The sequence below is a fragment of the Watersipora subatra genome, chromosome 9, assembly GCF_963576615.1.
Source record: "Watersipora subatra chromosome 9, tzWatSuba1.1, whole genome shotgun sequence".
Taxonomy (NCBI): domain Eukaryota; kingdom Metazoa; phylum Bryozoa; class Gymnolaemata; order Cheilostomatida; family Watersiporidae; genus Watersipora; species Watersipora subatra.
Genome location: NC_088716.1, coordinates 50920185 through 50938400, shown reverse-complemented (window position 1 = coordinate 50938400; position 18216 = coordinate 50920185). Strand labels below are relative to the sequence as shown.

The 18216-nt window shown below is 37.2% G+C and overlaps 1 protein-coding gene across 1 annotated transcript; it reads left to right on the top strand.

The window, feature by feature from the left end:
• The first annotated feature begins 12944 nt into the window (after nucleotides 1–12944).
• Nucleotides 12945–17819, top strand: LOC137404001 (cyclin-dependent kinase inhibitor 1B-like). Its single transcript, XM_068090157.1, has 3 exons — nucleotides 12945–13434; nucleotides 14704–14881; nucleotides 17201–17819. Exons 1-2 carry the CDS (start codon nucleotides 13014–13016, stop codon nucleotides 14853–14855), a joined length of 573 nt encoding a protein of 190 aa, XP_067946258.1. The 5' UTR covers nucleotides 12945–13013; the 3' UTR covers nucleotides 14856–14881; nucleotides 17201–17819.
• The last annotated feature ends 397 nt before the right edge of the window (nucleotides 17820–18216 follow it).

Here is an 18216-nt window from a genome sequence, read left to right as displayed (position 1 = left end):
AATTAGCAATAAGCTGCTTGATACATCATGAGGCTTGGTTTCCGTATTAATACAGTTGTACCCACGATAAAAGCATGTATCTGCACCATGCATTTGGTGAAAATACAGTGCAACAGCTATATCCTTGAAATGCGTGTAATCAATATTCTCAATCTGAAGCTAGAGAATTTCCCACCTCAAACCCTCAAATTTCCCACTGGTTTAGAGCCCCTGTTCTAAAGCATAACTTTGCCAATTTGAGAGAAAAAACCGCTTTGCGTGTGTCTTGAACTAACGACATTCGGAGTTGTGCACTGATGCTCAAACCGACTGCACTAAACAGCAACTTTCACGAGCTGCACAAACCGGTATTTCCTATGTTTTATGACAGAAAAAGTCAACTGATAGACAACAGTTAATATATATATATATATATATATATATATATATATATATATATATATATAAAAAATTGTTTCCTCACCCCGGATACCCCATATGGGTGGTAAATTCTGCTCTAACTCGGGTCTCCTACCAGAGACCTGGGAGTTTGAGCACTCGCCTCAAGATCTTAGCTGTTCCCAATAGCGCACTTTTCTGCAGCTCACCTGAGTTGATTGCTGTTGGTATTTGGGCAAGCCACATTTTATGCGCCGGTGTTATTGCGCCCAGTGCCCCAATGACTGCTGGGATTACAGTTGTTCTTACATTCCAGCATTTTTCAATTTCTTCTCCAAGAGGAAGATATTTCTCTACCTTTTCTTTTTCTTTGCTGGCTATATTGTAGTCATTGGGTACTGATATATCTATTATAGTAGCCCTCTTGTTCTCCTTGTCTACCACCACTATATCTGGTTGGTTTGCTAGGACATGCTTGTCAGTTCGGATTTTAGAAGTCCCAGAGGATCTTAGCCCGGTCATTTTCATTGACCTTACCAGGAGCTTCCCACCAGTGTTGTGGTTTATTAAGGCCATACTCATCACATAGACTTCTATACACAACACCTGCGACATGATTATGGCGCTCAGTGTATGCGTTCCATGCTAGCTGCTTGCATCCACTGATGATGTGTTGGATGGTCTCAGGTGCATCTTTGCACAGTCTGCATCTAGGATCATCTCTAGTGTGATAGATTTTCGTTTGGAGTTGCCTTGTTGGGAGCACTTGCTCCTGGGCTGCCATGATTAGCGACTCTGTATTGGCCGTTAGGTTTCCTTTGTTCAGCCACATATATGTCTGGTGAAGATCGCCAACCTTAGATATTTGTTGGTGGTAAGCACCATGAAGAGGTTTCGTGTGCCAGTCAATTTCCTCATCATCAGGGCGTAGGTCCGTTGTACGAGCAGCCGATTGAAATTCAGCTAGCAACTTATCTGAGATGGCCATGGAGGCTGCATATGCCTTGATGCTTTGCTCCTCCTCTTTCACTGTCTGCTGTACACTTTTGAGTCCCCTACCGCCATCTTTCCTATCAAGATACAATCTAGTAGTATCAGATTTTGGGTGGAGTGCTCCATGCATGGTCAGCAGTTTACGAGTTGCTATATCTGTTTCTTTGATGGCTTCCTCAGTCCACTTTATTATGCCTGCTGGATATCTTATTACTGGCAGTGCGTAGGTATTTATTGCCATGACTTGGTTCTTGGCATTGAGCTGGCTCCGTAAGACCTGCCGAAGGCGTTTCTTGTATTCGGTAATGGCTTTGTGACGTACCTCGGCTTCGTGGTTGATGTTGCTTTGCATAATCCCCAAGTACTTGTACCCTTCTTCTATATCTTTGATGGTATATATATATATATGTATATATACATATATGTATATATATATATATATATATATATATATATATATATATATATATATATATATATATATATATATATATATATAAATATCAGTGTTTGTTTGTCTGTCATTCGTGTGTTCAGTTATAGCAATAAAGTTTTAGGAATGACAAGACCTCTTTGTACTGGAATTGAATTCGAAAACCCAGTCCAGCAGACAGGCTTGCTACCCGCTACATGACAGGACCTACTTGCCATGCTAAAAAGTAATAATTGTGCACATACATATTATACCTGTTAATCTTTCATGGGGATTGGTTAAAATACCTACTCTTTATACTGCAGCTAGCATGTTTGAACTAATTTACTAAAAGAAAAATTTACAAAAAAAATGGTGTCCAGACTTCCTCAAAGTGCTATAAATATATGTATATATAACACAAACTTAATAGCACACACAGAAGTAAACAAACAACTTCATTTAAAAATTAGAATGGTGAATGTTGTAAATGTTGACTAAAAATAAAATTTCTGTACAAAAATGTCTTTATTACTCGTGAAATGACGAGCATTCAGCTAATTTTATACATGGATGAAGTTCGAAAGAAAAGTCAACCTTTGGTAGTCTTATTTAATTTTTGTAAAATTCTTATATTATGAATTTATTATTATTTATTCTATTTATTTAGCATTTGTTAATTGATCCCTCGTGGTACACGACTGTGCTGTGGCATACTGGTTGAAAATCCTTGACCTAGGATATGGTTTGTTCAGGTTGCGACGTGGAAGATGATGTTTTTCCAGTCTCTGCTGACGGTATTATTCTTGATTTATGTCGTATGTCATTAATTTTGATCTTAATCTACATGTATGACATATTATTTGACATGCTATTGGCCGAAATTCTTCCACAAGAAGGGAACTGAGAGATATCTGGGACGCTATTCGTTGTTTACAACTAGCTAGGTGAAAGATCAGCGGAGGGTTTGATATACCGTATGTTCTAAAAACCTCTATATTAGATCAAACGAAGTTTGATATAATCAAAATTTGTTAGCTATCAGTCTCAAAGTTACTAGTGATTGAAATGGTATAAAGAAAAAGATGGTTTCTATGAAAATGAAGCTGGAAACAATAAATAAACTTAAAAAGTGGGAAAACAGAACAAAACGCCATCAGCAGAAATAAGTAAAGACATCGGTTGTTTTGATAACCTTTATATATTTGTTGCACAAAAACACCCAGAAAAAATTTTCACAAGTAATCTTATGAACAGTGTTAATGAAATACAGGAATAATTTTATAAATATTTTGAGCAGTCGCCAGAAACCGGTTTGTTCGCATAGGTATTTCACCAACATAAAAGTTTCAGAAAGCATAGATGCTAAGAGACCCCGCCGTACAGCAATTTTACATTAGGATCCCAACCCTGGAGCAGATTATTGCCATATGTATGTGAAATAAAATGTGTATTTTCAATGACTACAATTTTACGGAATCTGTAGATCCACTAGAACCAGAAATATTAACTCTTTTAACTGTTCTGTGAATAAAAACTGATAAGAATAATAAAGATGTAAGAATTAGTTGTGGCATATTATCTTACATAAAAGTTTGGAGTTAGTGCAATGGAGAGTTTTCTTTCCTTGGCTGTCGCAATTGCCGCGGTAATAGTTGTATCGCAAGTCACATCTGTATACAGTCTTACTTGCCTCGACTGACTGCAAGAGAGAATATTCCTATAAGCCATTCTAAACTTGTGGTCTTTCAGTGTTTTTTTCAACAAGCCAAAAACGTAAGTTTTAGGGCACCCTGTTGTAGGACTGTTAACGTCAAGGGCAGCCATTCAATATATTGAGTCTCCAACTGATAGGACGAGAAACAGGCCCTGATATCAGATTATTATATTATTATATCTTTCTGACCAACTCAATGGTGGCATTTTGGAGTTAGTCTCTAATCTATATATTTACTAGATGAATGCCTGGCGTTGCTTGGGTATTAAAAACAGCTAATAATAAACAGTGGCAGGTATTGTTGTTGCCTGCCACTTGCCATTAGCCTGGCACATTGCCAATGACTACATTGAGTGAGCTGCTATTCATATCGCTAAACTTACTAACAAAAGCTGTGAGAGCAAGCTTTAGTGACGTTGCGTAACACAGAGCGCTATGCGTATTTTACCATATAAAAACTCATATCGCCTAATGAATCCATTGCGTTTAGCGTAGCTTAATTGGTTAGGTTATTGCCTGGTGAACAAGAGGTTTTGAGATCAAATCCAGCATGAGGCGGATGTTTCATTTCTAGATTTTAAAAGCTGCAACTGGACTGCCCGAATGATGGACTTTGAGATTTATATGTGTATAGATCTAGCTAAAGGTATAGAGAACATAGTAACAAGATATAAATTAAATTAACGTATTTCATCTTGGACTTATTTTCACGTTTACTTTTTAATCTTTACTATTACAATTATATTTAAAGCTTGAAAGCTTTATAACTTTTTAAAGGTTGGCTTGCAACAAAATTCACATTACAGTTATTTGGTATCAAAAGATTCACCATGTCTTACTCTGTTGTGTTGTAGGTGCCAAATATGTGGAAATGTGATTACAAGCTCTTAAAAGCTCAAAAACGAAAAGCCGCCGTAGATTGGAATCAGTTTATTTCTCCGACGTAGTCATTACAGTTTGGTTATTGTCTTGTCACGTGATGTTCTCACGTGAATAGAAAGGCCAATAAAAAGCTCAATATAAAACTTAACGTAGCACTAGTTTATGACAAACACTTCGGGTTTTACCAAAGACCCCGTATCACATATAGATGCTTGCTACTTTACAGTTTTGTTTCGGCTTGATCTAATCGTCCAGTCGTAATCTGATCATGTGACCCAAAACTTCGCAAATAATTTTTGCAACACTTTTTGATTATCACAGGTGACCAACAGGCTCATCTTGATTATCAAACAATGATATGTACTCCTTCGAGGTAAGGTTAAAAAATTAAATGAATTTTTACGGTAAGTTATAAAATATCACTGCTAAAAGGGACAGCATTACAATGACGGTAAAACAGACGCGTAAGAACAATAGACATAGTTTTATTGAATGCGTGAAGTATATTTGTGAAAATATTTCGACGAATAAGGTTGCATGAAAGTGTAAACAGAAACCATCTACTACAACTACGTCACATTTGAGCCATTTTGGAAAAAGAATCCAAACTACGGCAGTCTCGTGTGGCTGCAATTAACTGTTCGTTTTTTAGCTTTTAAGAGCTTGTAATCACATTCCCACATATTTGGCACCTACAATACAACAGAGTAAGACAAGGTGAATCTTTTGATATCAAATAACTGTAATGGGAATTTTGTTGCAAGTCAACCTTTAACGTTTTACTCACAACACTTTTGAGAAATTTCGGATGTAAGCTGGAAATTATGTCATAAGTTGAGACAAATATCTGTCAAAGATTCGCATGTCGAGGTTGAACTATACTTTGGTGTTAATCAACGCTTAGACTGATGCATCATGAATCTAACTGGAAAAGCTTGGCCTTCTGAAGTGCCATGGGCCAACAGGCAAATATAGCTATTTTACGTTTTAGCGAAATTGATAAGTAGAACATTGTTCAAGGACAATGGCTAATTGTTAACCACTCCCAGTTATTCCATCCATATTCCATACACCTCTAAGTCTCACAATCCAACTCGGAGCATGGAATCTTGTTTTGATAGGCCAAAATAGATGAGGAATAATTTTCTAGGCTAAGCAGTTCCATTCTCTCAGGTCACTCTTGTCATGCGGACTCATCGATGCCGACCTTAACCAGACAGGTCTCTCATTGGTCAGATTTGCCCAACTTCCTTCATTTCCATTTACACTAAGCTACCTATGAGTCAGGATAAATGTTTACGATACGTTTCCACATTTTTTTGAACGACTTTGTTCGAAACTGAAATATTTGGTTTCAAAACTCCATCTGGTTCGTGAAAACCAGCCTCGTAATCACCTATCTGCAGGCTATCAGATTGGAAATGACAGAAATCCCGGGCATTGCCAGGCTTACTGTAAACCCTAGTTCCTATATCGATTGCGAGACTCCGTCGGTAACTTGCGCAGCAAAACGCTTGTGACGCTAAGCTCGGCGGCATCTGTTCACATAGAAAGCTGCATCGCTAAACATAAACGCGTAATCAAATAAAATGTTCGCTCGCCATACCATTTCTATAATGGTGACCTTCACTTGTACAGTGCATTTCGGGAAGGTTTTGCCTGCGGTCTTTTGCGAAATTTAAGCAGCGCTAAACTATCCATCGTTTTTTGTATGTCATCAAGCCGTTTGCACATGCGCGCATTCACGAAAAAGCCGCCATACTTGTAGAAAACGATCGTTTTTCTTTTATTTAATAGTAATTTTTGTTGTTGTTTTGATACTATAATAAAAAATTGCAAACAAAAGCATCGGTTTCAAACATTTATTGCAAAACCTTTGTGTTTTTAACGATAAAATTGTCTATAAAGATGGCCGACAACGATGAAACGACGTCCCAAAAAACAAAGGATTTCGTTTCCGCTGGCAACTATCGACGGTCCTCGGCGGTACCCAGCGAGTAGGTTCCCATTTCACAGCTAATAGCCTGCGGTGCTGTCGCCGGTGCTTTGCGATGTATATGGGAACCAGGCTTTAGTCTTCACTAACTCAAGGCAGTGAAGAAGTTGCTTGAAATACAACATAATGATAAAAAATGGGCGGGCTCAGCAAAAGTGGGGGGCTCAGCAAAAGTGGGCGGGCTCAGCAAAAGTAAATTTGTTTTTCAACTTAGCTCAGCGCATCAAAAATAAATTATTTTTTTCAACAGTCAATAGAAATTTATTAAAATTGATTTTTATATAATATTAATGATTAAATGTGACAATTTTATGACGAGTCATTATGGAGATGCAATCGTATATGCAATGTCTTAACAGAAAAGGTTTGTTGCAAAACTGGTTTGACCTGCAAGGCTCTATGATTTACCTTACATCTGATTTACAAACTTTCTAGAAGCACTTCATATATGTGTGTTTGTTAAAAGTGACAAATTAAATCACGCAAGTGAGGAAATGAAATAGGAGCTCGATTAAAAACTCTTACTATAGTTTATCTTTAGTTGTGAAACTAATTAACAAGACTAGTTTATTGGGGCGGCTTTCACACCCACACAAATCATATCATGTTTGAGGGCACACTCACATTGCTCATAAGATCACAATCACAGTTGGTGCCAAGCTACAAAACAAAATAAAACAGACGCACATCTGTCTGATCAATTTTCCTACAGAGTAAAAAAGTAATTTTAAGCAGATGCAAAGCTAAATTAACCAACTAAGAAATCTGCAGAACAGATTTAGAGTAATCTGCAGAGGATATATGCTTTACAGGTCTTACTTGAATGGCAATAGAAGAAAAAGCTTGTGGTAAACCGATAGCCTGATTAGAATAGCCCAAGCACCCCTAACCAGTTCGTCGATAAGTTGCCACACCGCTCCCTATCAAGAGAACTGAAAAAATATACAGATTAAAAAAATTCATTACAACATGTGAGGTCATTTTAGTGGACATCATGGTTTGGTCCTCTGTATCATCTTTCCAAAATAGTTGATAGATTTAATTAAACTTTTGTTTGGTTGTTTTTATATGGAGAATTCTAATTCAAAGTTCTCCCTATTATTATCATCATCCTCATCATCATCATGTTCCGCCCGTATATTCGCTGTTGACCAAAGACCTCAGGATTTTCCTACCAATACAAGCTGTCTTCCGCTTCTCTTTTTTAGGTTGTTTTTTTCCAAAACTAGTTTACCTCTTTCCATACTTTGTTAGGCCTTCCACTTGTCCACTTTCCATATTTTGGTGTCCAATCTGTAATCTTGATGGTCCATCGGTTATCTTATCATTCTGCTATCATGCTCAAACCATACCCATTTCCTTTCTTTCACAGTATGAAGTGTGTCCTAAAGTGTCCTACATGTACGCTACCGTAGACACTCCTACAACGTAAACTTCCTATATCGTAAATTCCACAACATAAATAATTTGTGTAAAGTTTTTGCTTTGTATTACATAAGAAATTCCATATAACATAAAGAGTCAAGTCAATGTAAGTTCTCAAAATTGGTTTGAATAACAATAGTCCCATAGTTAGCATTAAAACTAGCCTTTTCTCTCTTGTCGCAGTTGGGAGAAAAACAATATACATGTACAATGTATAAGGTATATCTGTTATATATATCTGTTATGTTATATCTGTTATGTGCACCTTGCAGTGTAGTGGTCATGAGAGATCGTCATGTGTGTCGATAGAGCAAAGAGAATATGTAACAGCATGACTATTCAGAAACACCTAAACATTGACTTAAAATGACATTGACTGTGTGCGCTTCTTTTAACTTGAGGTAAAATTATTTTAATCATGAACTATTATAATAAAACAAGTGAAAATGATGAGAAAGAGAGAAAAGTTGTCGATACAAACCAGTAATACCACAGTTAGTGTACAATCATTAAATCAAAACACTAAGTTTAGTTTTTCCTATTGGAATGGTCAAAGGGAAGATCTTGGAACGAATTAGGCATGCTTGAATTACATGTACTTTACTCTTTGTATATAGTAAACTCCCTATAACGTAAACGTGCTCGAAAAGGAATATTTACAACGTAGGAGCGTCTACTGTATATTGTTCCTATATGTCCAATATATTTGCAAGAAGCAGCAGAGGTGATGTGATCACTTACATTACCTTTTCATGCGATCTTGCCTTTGGAGTGTTTACCATTGTTTCATGGCTCGCTGGGGAGGAGCCAGATCGGTACCAGCCACTGAATGCATCAGAGAAGCGAGTTTATTTGGAACACTCCTGGATTGAGCAACCACCTGGATCACACCCAATATAGGATAGCAATAGTGTGCAATTTCACATGAGAAAAGTAGTGTGTGCCTCTGCTCTTTAGTCGATTAGGTCGTGTTGTCGATGATCGTATGTCCGTATGTCCGCATGTCCGCTTGCAACCAATAATTGACACATCTAAAATATGATAGCTAATAGCGATACTACAAATATCAACTTCATGTTGTTATGATAGAAAGGAAGCTAAAAGTATCGAACTTGATTTTCACAATCAAAATGGCACTATGCCAGTCAGACAGTTAGCTTATGTTTTGTTAGTGACTCATGTCTTGTAACTAGAGTACGAAGTAATTGGGTTTCTAACAGTCCTTTATTATTTTGCCGTATGTTTCCTTGAGAAATTTGGTCTCTGTAGGTTTCAAAAAACAAAATACTGGTAATTATAAAAATGCAAAAATTTATCGCGTTTGCGCCTTTTGCCTCTGAGCACATGGCTAGGGTCAGTCATTACGAAAAATGTCAGCGCAAGCCTGTGATCTAAATACATATCACTTATGTTAATGTGGAGTAATCTAAACAGAATGTTTGCCCGGGAGCAGATGAACAGGTTAATAAAAGCATGAATTGATGTCAATATTGCGGATAGCCAACTATCCAATCGTCAACGTGTTATAACTGTTTCGTTCACTTGCACTGTAGCCATTTGTAAAAATTCTACTGGCAATACAATTAGGGTTCATAATTACTAGGTCTTACTTTTAATAATTTAATGAAAATAATAATAAATAAGAATTAATTAGAGTAACTTGAGCTAGTCTAAACTTTTTAGCTCTTTAGGCCTACTACAATAAAAGCAGCGACTGTCTCTCTGAAGTTACTGATAGGAAAAAATATTGTGTCATAATCTCTCACGCAATCATGATCTTCAAGCATGCTAGCTGAAGCGTGAAGCTTGCTACTTTAACCAATCAGCATTTAAGATTGTCAGGCACATAAGTATGTGCACAAGTATTTTATAGTAGTGCCAGTTAGACATTTAGGGCAGTGGATAGTACGCCTGTCTGCAGAACTGGAGATTCATAGTTCAATTCTAGAGCAAAGTGGATGTTTCGTTTCCATGACTTAATCGCTATGACTGGACACACAAACGGCGGACCAACAAACAACGAACACTGAGGTTTATAGATATGTAATATGGTGTAAGTTAGACATTGTATCGGTTTCGTTTTTTGCACATATGGATATTAATGCACAGTTCATGTGCAATTCACAATGAAGGTGAAAAAAATCATATTTTATCTTTTATCTATGTTTATAAATTTAAGTGTTTGTGTGTTTGTCTGTCTGTCTGTCGTATGCTCAGTTTATAGCGATTGGTTAAAATATGTACGCTTGAACTACTAGAAGCAAACCACTAGAAACAAAAACACGTGCCCAGACTTCTCCAAAAACGACGCTTGCAGACCGATGCACAGCGAGAGATCATCATGTGTAATAGTTATTTGCACACCTATTCTGAAAGGTAACAAGGTGGCTGCATAGTTTAATGGTAGTGAACTTTGCTTAACATCGGTGCACCCAAATGTATGGGTGTGATTCCCGTGGGGTGTGATGTTTTTTCTTAATGCCCAGAAGGATAGACGGACACAGCTTTTATTATAGTAAAGATTTAGACTAGCTTAAATTACTAAAATTCATCGAGCAAAGAAACTTAGCCAATGGCAACTACATTACCTGCCACTCTTTATAACTTATAAGCTATTCTAAATCCTGAGCAAATGGTTAGCGTAAGAAGTAAGAAATGTTTTTCAATAATCTGTTTTATCTGTGCCTTGAGCTTTCGAATATTGTAATTATGTATTGGCTGAACACTCACAAAAATAAACGAACACCATCCTTTAAAAGTTAGAATGGTAAGCGTTGTATATGTTGATTAAACATTAATTTTCTGTGCAAAAGGTTTTTATAACCCGTGTAGTGCCGAGCATTCATCCATTTTTAATAAAGAAGGGTTCAGTGAAGATCATGTGAAACTGATGGGGTTCAGTATGTCCAACAAGGTTAACAACTATTGCTCTCGAGTAAGCAGGTGCCTATATTAGCGTTTTTGAGTCAACTGCTTTGTGTTTTTTATCAGCTAATGATGTGACAAGGCGAGTTACAATTTACAAACAACCATTAGAATATTGTCAGACTTTCTCTTCCTAGACATCAAATATGGTCATGGCAGCTGTGTTTGAACAGTTCATAAATGCTTCATTATAGATTGTAGTTGATATGTGACGGTAAGAAAACGGAGGTATGGAGAGCTCATTGCTAAGGTATGGAGAGCTCATTGCTAAGGTATGAAGAGCTCATTGCTAAGGTATGGAGAGCTCATTGCTAAGGTATGAAGAGCTCATTGCTAAGGTATGGAGAGCTCATTGCTAAGGTATGAAGAGCTCATTGCTGAAATATGTACTATGGTCTCATTGTGCGGATGATGCCGATTTGGAGTTGTGCACACATTGAGTTACCGTGTATTAAGTATTTCAATAGACATTCACATGTTGTGGATTAACGTGAGCACTTTGCTAAAAGAGATAAGGATTTCTACGCCAGAGGTCATAACGGCACACTCCTGTCTCGCTTAGCAGCTCGCTTTCAAAGTAGTAACTACTGATATATGGAAAATGTTTAAAGCGGAATAGCTTGCACGGCATTCGCAAGTGACATTTCCATCTTTTGCAAGCATGAAACATTGATAAACATCTGTTGGTAACTTGCGGAGTGAAATTTGTCGAGTTTTTGCAATTTATACGATGCGGATGACGCAAACTTGTGAATAAACTGTGTATTAGAAACATAGTGATGAAAAACTCATAGATGAAGTGTGGGGAGCTCATTGCTGAGGTGTGAAGGGCTCAAGGCTGAAGTGTGGAAAGTTCAGAATTGAGGTATGGGAAAGCTAGAGCTAAGATATGGAGACAATCCAGATTAGAGTCCGTTATGTGCGAAGAAGTTTTTTTAAAAAACTGCTTTCTAATTAATATACAGACAGAGATGTTCTCTTTCGAATTTATGAATTCATTCAGTTAAATGTGCAGCCTACAAGTTATTCGCAATGATATAAATTTACTATAACAGCTGTTCCACCTACTGATGTTTCTAAAGATATAATGTTGGGTGTGATAAAGAAATAAAAAACATCCCAAATCTACTCATGTAACGAGGAAAATTGTATTTGTTTTTTGGAGTTTTCAGGCCTACTCAACATAATTTCAATTTTAAACTCAGTCAAAAGTTTTAATCAGTTTGGGTTGAGAGTAAAAATATTTGCATGTAAAACAAAAAGCTAGCAAACCCCTAAATATCTACTCATCTAACTGAATATTCACGGTTTTTTGATTAATACATCAACATTTGATGCACTTTTCAGTCAAAATGTTTTTACTGTCAAACTTGACACAAATATTGAAATATCATTTTGAGACTAGAGTATAAAAATTTGCATATATCACAGAAGCGTTTGGAAAGTCAGACAACGATTGAGCAACTAAAGGCAACCTACTGGTATAGCTAATAAAATTCTATTTTTTAAAAATAATAATTTAGGCTCATGTCCAAGTTTTACTAACCTTTCACTGGTAGCCACAATATAAAATGTTGAAGACCTTTGTTAGGGTTCACGGTTGTGTTATGTGGAAAAGACTGTAAAAGTAGCGACCCTACCCAAACCTTTACCTGCATACAGAACTCAGCCTAAGGCGCGGCGACAATCTAGGGCCTTCATGATATTAATAGTTTGCTTACTAATTGTATAGACAAATCCCGTCATTCACAATATTTTGCTAATTTAGTAAATCATCTCATATTTGGTGTGTAGGGTGGTGAATAACAGTGTAGTAAGTACCGGCACTATCAATATAAGATTGAAATTATCTAACTGACACCAGTTGCAACTTTCTGATTAGTTCAAAAACTTTTCTTGAATGTAAGAAAAGACGCTATCCTATTATTTCTGAGAGAGCCAGTTGGAAAGAGAGCTTAATGCATTGTTATTCTATTGTTTTCTGTCCAACAATATCAATGGCTGTATGGTTATACAACAAATCCAATAATCTAAACACATACTGTCGAAGAAATTGGATAGCGCGCTATCTTTGAAATGGGAGTGATAATGCCATCAGCGTCGAGTGAGAGACTCAAAAATAGACACGCCCCCAAACATTGATTGACCAATGAGATTAAATGTTCCTCATCTGTTATTAGGGCGCTTGGCCAAGAAATGCACTGGTTGCCAGCAGAAGAGGGCATAAGCTATTAGATCTCTTATCCGCATAGACGTAGCCGGTAGATTACTAGTTGTGAGGTACAATGCTGGATATACGAGCCATGGAAAACTGGAGACAAACAAATAAAATGGACATAAAACCGTCTGCTGGACTAAAAAAACGTCTGTTTGATGAAGAGCCAAAAACAGAAGATCATCTACAAAGTGACCTAAAAAAAGAAATGAAAGAAATACAGAAGGCTGATCGATTGCGTTGGAACTATGACTTCACACGCGACATCCCTTTGCCTGGTGGTAGATACAAGTGGGAACTTGGCGTAAACACTAGTACGCCAGAAAGCACTGGTTGTGAAGGTAGCGGATGTGAATCAATCGATAGAAGCAGCGAGTCAGAAAGCGACTGTTCTCTGAATTCACCAACATCATCCACCGCGAGTCCGCCTCTAAGAACCTATGTAACCAGCACAGTTTTTGATAGTCCAGCCACACAGAGACGCCTTCCAGGTTGGTATCTCATCGTATGTCATACAGCTTACTTCTGGATAGATGAACCGCGTTACATTGATCAGTTTTGCTTTCTTGGTGTGTTGGCATCAGTTTTTCTGAGAAATATTCTTATAAAGAAATTCTTCGTAAGAGATCGTTCGTTAGCTTTAACAAAAGCTTTGCTCGCTTACCTAATCACTGGTACTGTTTGCTAATGACTATGTAATTGACCACATTTAAATTTATTTGAATTTCCCACAAATCAGTATACTGTTTGCCAACTGTTATAACATTAGCAAAGGCTTGTTATCTTAGCAAATATTGTCACTTTTAACCGAGGCTATTGGCTCTGTGCCTACCCAAGCTACTCATTGTCACTCGAAACAATAGGGCCATATATGCCTTCGTGTGGGCGGCGAAACTCTTATTTGATGTTAAAAATTTTTGAAAATTCGGCTGCATTGTAATTAGCTTTTAAAAGTTGGAACCTTTAAAACCCATTTAAAACCTTAAATATTTTTTTCAATAAGCTTGTTACAAGTGATTTCATGTATTAAGATGAGTCTGAAGAGCATTACCTGTCAATCTAGCTATTTTGTTTGGTCTAGCAAGTTTTCTTTGCTTACCAATTTTTTAAGGCTTTCAATGCGTCTGTTCCATAGGCTCTCACATTGCAGTCAGCCAACTAGACTAATAGCTACACTCAAATATGTCTGTCTGGATGTTTCATTATGTAATTGACGAGCGACAGACTCGCGCAGGTGTCACTGACTGAGACCGACCATCAATATTACATAACCACATGTGCACAGTTGTAAATTCCTCTAGTTGCTGGCGACCAATTGGCATGGATGCGCTCAGATGTGGTGCATATATTTATGCAGTTTTACAATCCTTTTGGTATATTACCATTTTTTGTTTTGTGCACAAAAATATTAACGTTAGAACATTTCCTGTGGGCACTGTTGTTTTTCATAATATTGCAAAAAGCAGAAACCTGCTATGCTCATCTGCAAAAGTTGTTTTTGTAGGAATTACAGGAAGCGGATCCTTGCATCCGTTGTCACATTGATGGCTGTTTTCATTGTGGAAACCCTGACCGAAGCTTGGTATAGTTCAACTAACTGCTGCACTTACTAGGCTGTTATCAGATCAATATCAATATTGATTGCTGGCAGCTGGGATGGTTTTGAGCAGCTAGTGACACTCATAACTGCTAGCTGGTGCAGCTGCTTTATTACTTGTTCAGGTTTTCTATGTAGCTAATGGCAACTTTAATAATTTCAGAATTCTTCAGACAAATGAAACGGCGAGCTTCACCGTCAACCAGTATCAGTGGGTCCAAAACGAAGGAACCAAGGAAAAGTCAGGACCGAGATAACGACATTATTCCTCGATCTTTATTTAACTCAACTTCCCAACCCAATTGTGAGAAATGAAGGAATATCTGTGATAACAATGGAAGGTAATTTAATAGTCATGTTTCCTGTTTTAACCTTTCCGTTTTCATTAGAATAATTAGTTTTTGTTTCTAGGTTGCTTTTTGTACAGACAGCCATTCTGATGCAACGCTCTTTGAAATAGCTTTTAAAAAGGCAGTGAGTGATAACATAGCAAGAAAAATGTCCTGCATTTTATAGTCTACCTATATATATAAGCTGTATTTTATAATAGTTGATAAAAGGCGCCAAGTTAGCAAGGTGCGTTTACCGCTCACAACCAACCCTGCCGTTTGCTTGTCTCAATCTTCTATAAGCAGAACTCAGACAGGGAACACAATGTGTACCCATCCGAGCTCTGATATCTCTGACCCATATTACATACACTTGGATTCTATCACAAGTGGGCTGTCAGTTATAATTACGCTAACCCTAGATGAGACCTTGATAGTAGAATTGTTACCATAAAGCTATAGGACTGAACTAGTTGGTGAGATGCGTAGAGATAACGGCTTTCAGTGAAACCTTTCAGGCTATCAGTGAAACCTTGCGTTCTAATGCTAGAGTAGGTCAATGCTATGTGATCAGTGTATTCTCCTGTAGCCCTCTAAGGAACACCCCCCATTCGTATAGCTGCTACCGGTTAGCTAGTTGTACATACTTATGCTATACCCAGACCGGTTCAATCATTTTATCTGATTTAATTGCAAACAGCTAAATGTAACTGACTATTCATTTTCAGTGCCTTTGAAACTAATGGAAGAGCGGTTAGATTTTAATCTACCATACAACAGTGGCTGGTTGAGATACAATTCAACATCTGTCTGAATTTAAAAACTGAAAAGTAAAAACAGCATCTGCCTCTGTAGGCCTAATATAATTGTAGAGACCTTTGTGATGCACTGGATGGCACATATGTGCCAAATGCGGTGATTAGGGCTAATTCAAATAGCCCTCCCTCTCCATGGGAATCGAGCTCAAGCGTCTGTTTTGATTTGTGTTGCATCCTGACTCGTTGCACACGTTAGGCTAGCACTGGGTGCTTCCTCTACAAACAGAAGCCCCTAGACAAACTAGCCTTTTGTTTGAGTCCAACCGACTGGCTTCAATTATTTGAAATTGGAGGGGCCGTCTTTGTTAGATGCTTGTACATTTGAAATTGATGCGCGTTGGCTACACACAGAGGATATGCATACAGATCAATGTACGCTCACAGCCCGGCGTAATCCATTGAACTTCCTTTGTTCTAAGTTACCCAATTAGTTTGCGCTCTAAATAAATAATTTTGATTGGTTGATTTATTTTATTTGCTTTCAACCGATTCGACTAACAATGCTATATACGGCGTGTGTGATGCTGTCCAATCAGATAATTCCGCTTTCACTCATTGTGCCTTCAGCTGTAAATACCATGCTTGAACACGTTGAGGTAATATAGTACTGAAAATGATGCTTGGTTGCTGGCCAACAAGTACCTGTTCCAACATTTCTGTATTTGTAAATCAAAGCATACTTTCCCAGTAACTGACTTTCCACGATATGCGAATTATTTTGTAAAATTATTTCAAAACATTTTTTTTATAAAAACAAGCCACCGGATGACGTTTATTAGTATGATTTGAGCGAATATAATTCATACTATTTATTCATCGTATCTGACAAAAGAAATAATGGCCATATCCAATAAATTGACAAGCTGGTTTATGCTTCCATGCATTCCCAGGGTATAACATATTTATGTTCAAAAAGCAATCATCTTGATAGGCAATTGGCGTCATGCCAGTCATTCGTTGCCAAAAAGGCGGTCAAGCATTTAGTGGACCTTCATTTGTGAAAGATCAGACCACTTTACGCTCTGATGACCTGGCTTTGGCAGCCAGTGCTACTTGTCGTAGTGGGAGAATATTTAAGCTTCCATAACCAATCTTCTATCGTTTCTTTTTAAAATATTTGCTTTGAAATGTGTGGATAATTTAGGAGTGGTGGTTCCTGGAGTCATGCAATGTAAATATAACTGGTTTCTGACAGATGGCAAAGACTATTTATAAACTAGATGCGCAATTGAAGAATGTGTATGTATGTTAGCTGTGCCAGCAAATCATCTATTTAGCCTGCGAAGATTAGCCGTAATTCTAGGAGGATTAGGATAGAGTTTCCAGATAGGCATAAGAGTCATGTCAGAGTGATATAGATGAATTATCATGGTGGGAGTAGTCATCTGTTATAGCAGCTATCGCCGGCATAATTGTGATCAGAGCCGGGGAGTCATGAGAACCGTGCTGCGTTCATATTTAAGATAGGGTGTAAATATTATGATGATACGTTATAAAATGTTGTTTATTGCAGATGATGGCTGCGGGCAAAAAGTTAGCTGTGCACAGATAGATGTTGCCACCTTACTGCTGACAGTCTCAACAGCGAAATGACATAGATTCAGTCACTTTAGCTCAAAGCAAATATTTTGATGAGAGAAAGGCTTAGCTCTATGGCCGTGAGCTATGACCTAGTTAATGCTATATGATGCTCGCCTTTACAAAATTATTATTAATCTGAAATCTTATTTTGAGCAGTTCATAATACACAGAACTTGTCCAAGTCACTTTTGCTTGCCACCCTCCCCACCCACATCAACTATTTTTGATAAAATTGATCTCAGTAAAATTCTTTTGTCAAATTTTACCTAGTGAAACCGTAGAACTATTTATTGTAGATTTAATTTAAAGTTATTTAATACAAATACATGTATATCACTAATTCTTCTTGTACAAAAACTGCATGCTATTATTATAGGCTAGCTGAGCTACGCTGTTTTGCCTTTTTCTAAATGATGTTCTCATTATTGAGATCTTATCGTATGAAGTGTGATATTTTTTCCTCTGCTTGTATTTGCTTTTAAAGCACTCGGTTATAATTGTACTAGCTCTGCAGGAGCTTTAAAGAAAATATACATGTATGTGTCCCATTATACCCGTTCTTGAGTTTTCAGTTGTGTGTAAGTAAGTCTAATCTACCCGAATGTTTTTTTTGTTCAAAAGTTAATCTAACTAGCAAAGTAGAAATTGTCTTCTCATGATACAGGGTATGATAACAAGTTAACTCAGAGTTCCAGTCATTTGCAAAATTATGAAGCCGCCTCCAACATATTTACAATTTCAAGCTGTTGTTATTCAGCTTAGAATATAGCTACAGCCTACAGCAAATATATTAGTATCATTTTAATGCTGAGAATGTCCTCCATCTGATTATTTTACTTATTAACTTGCCAAAATAATAATTAAAACAATAGGCTGCCCTCTATTGTTTAATGCTTGCATTTATACAATCTACCAAATAATTATCAAAGGTGAAACACTCTTTGAACA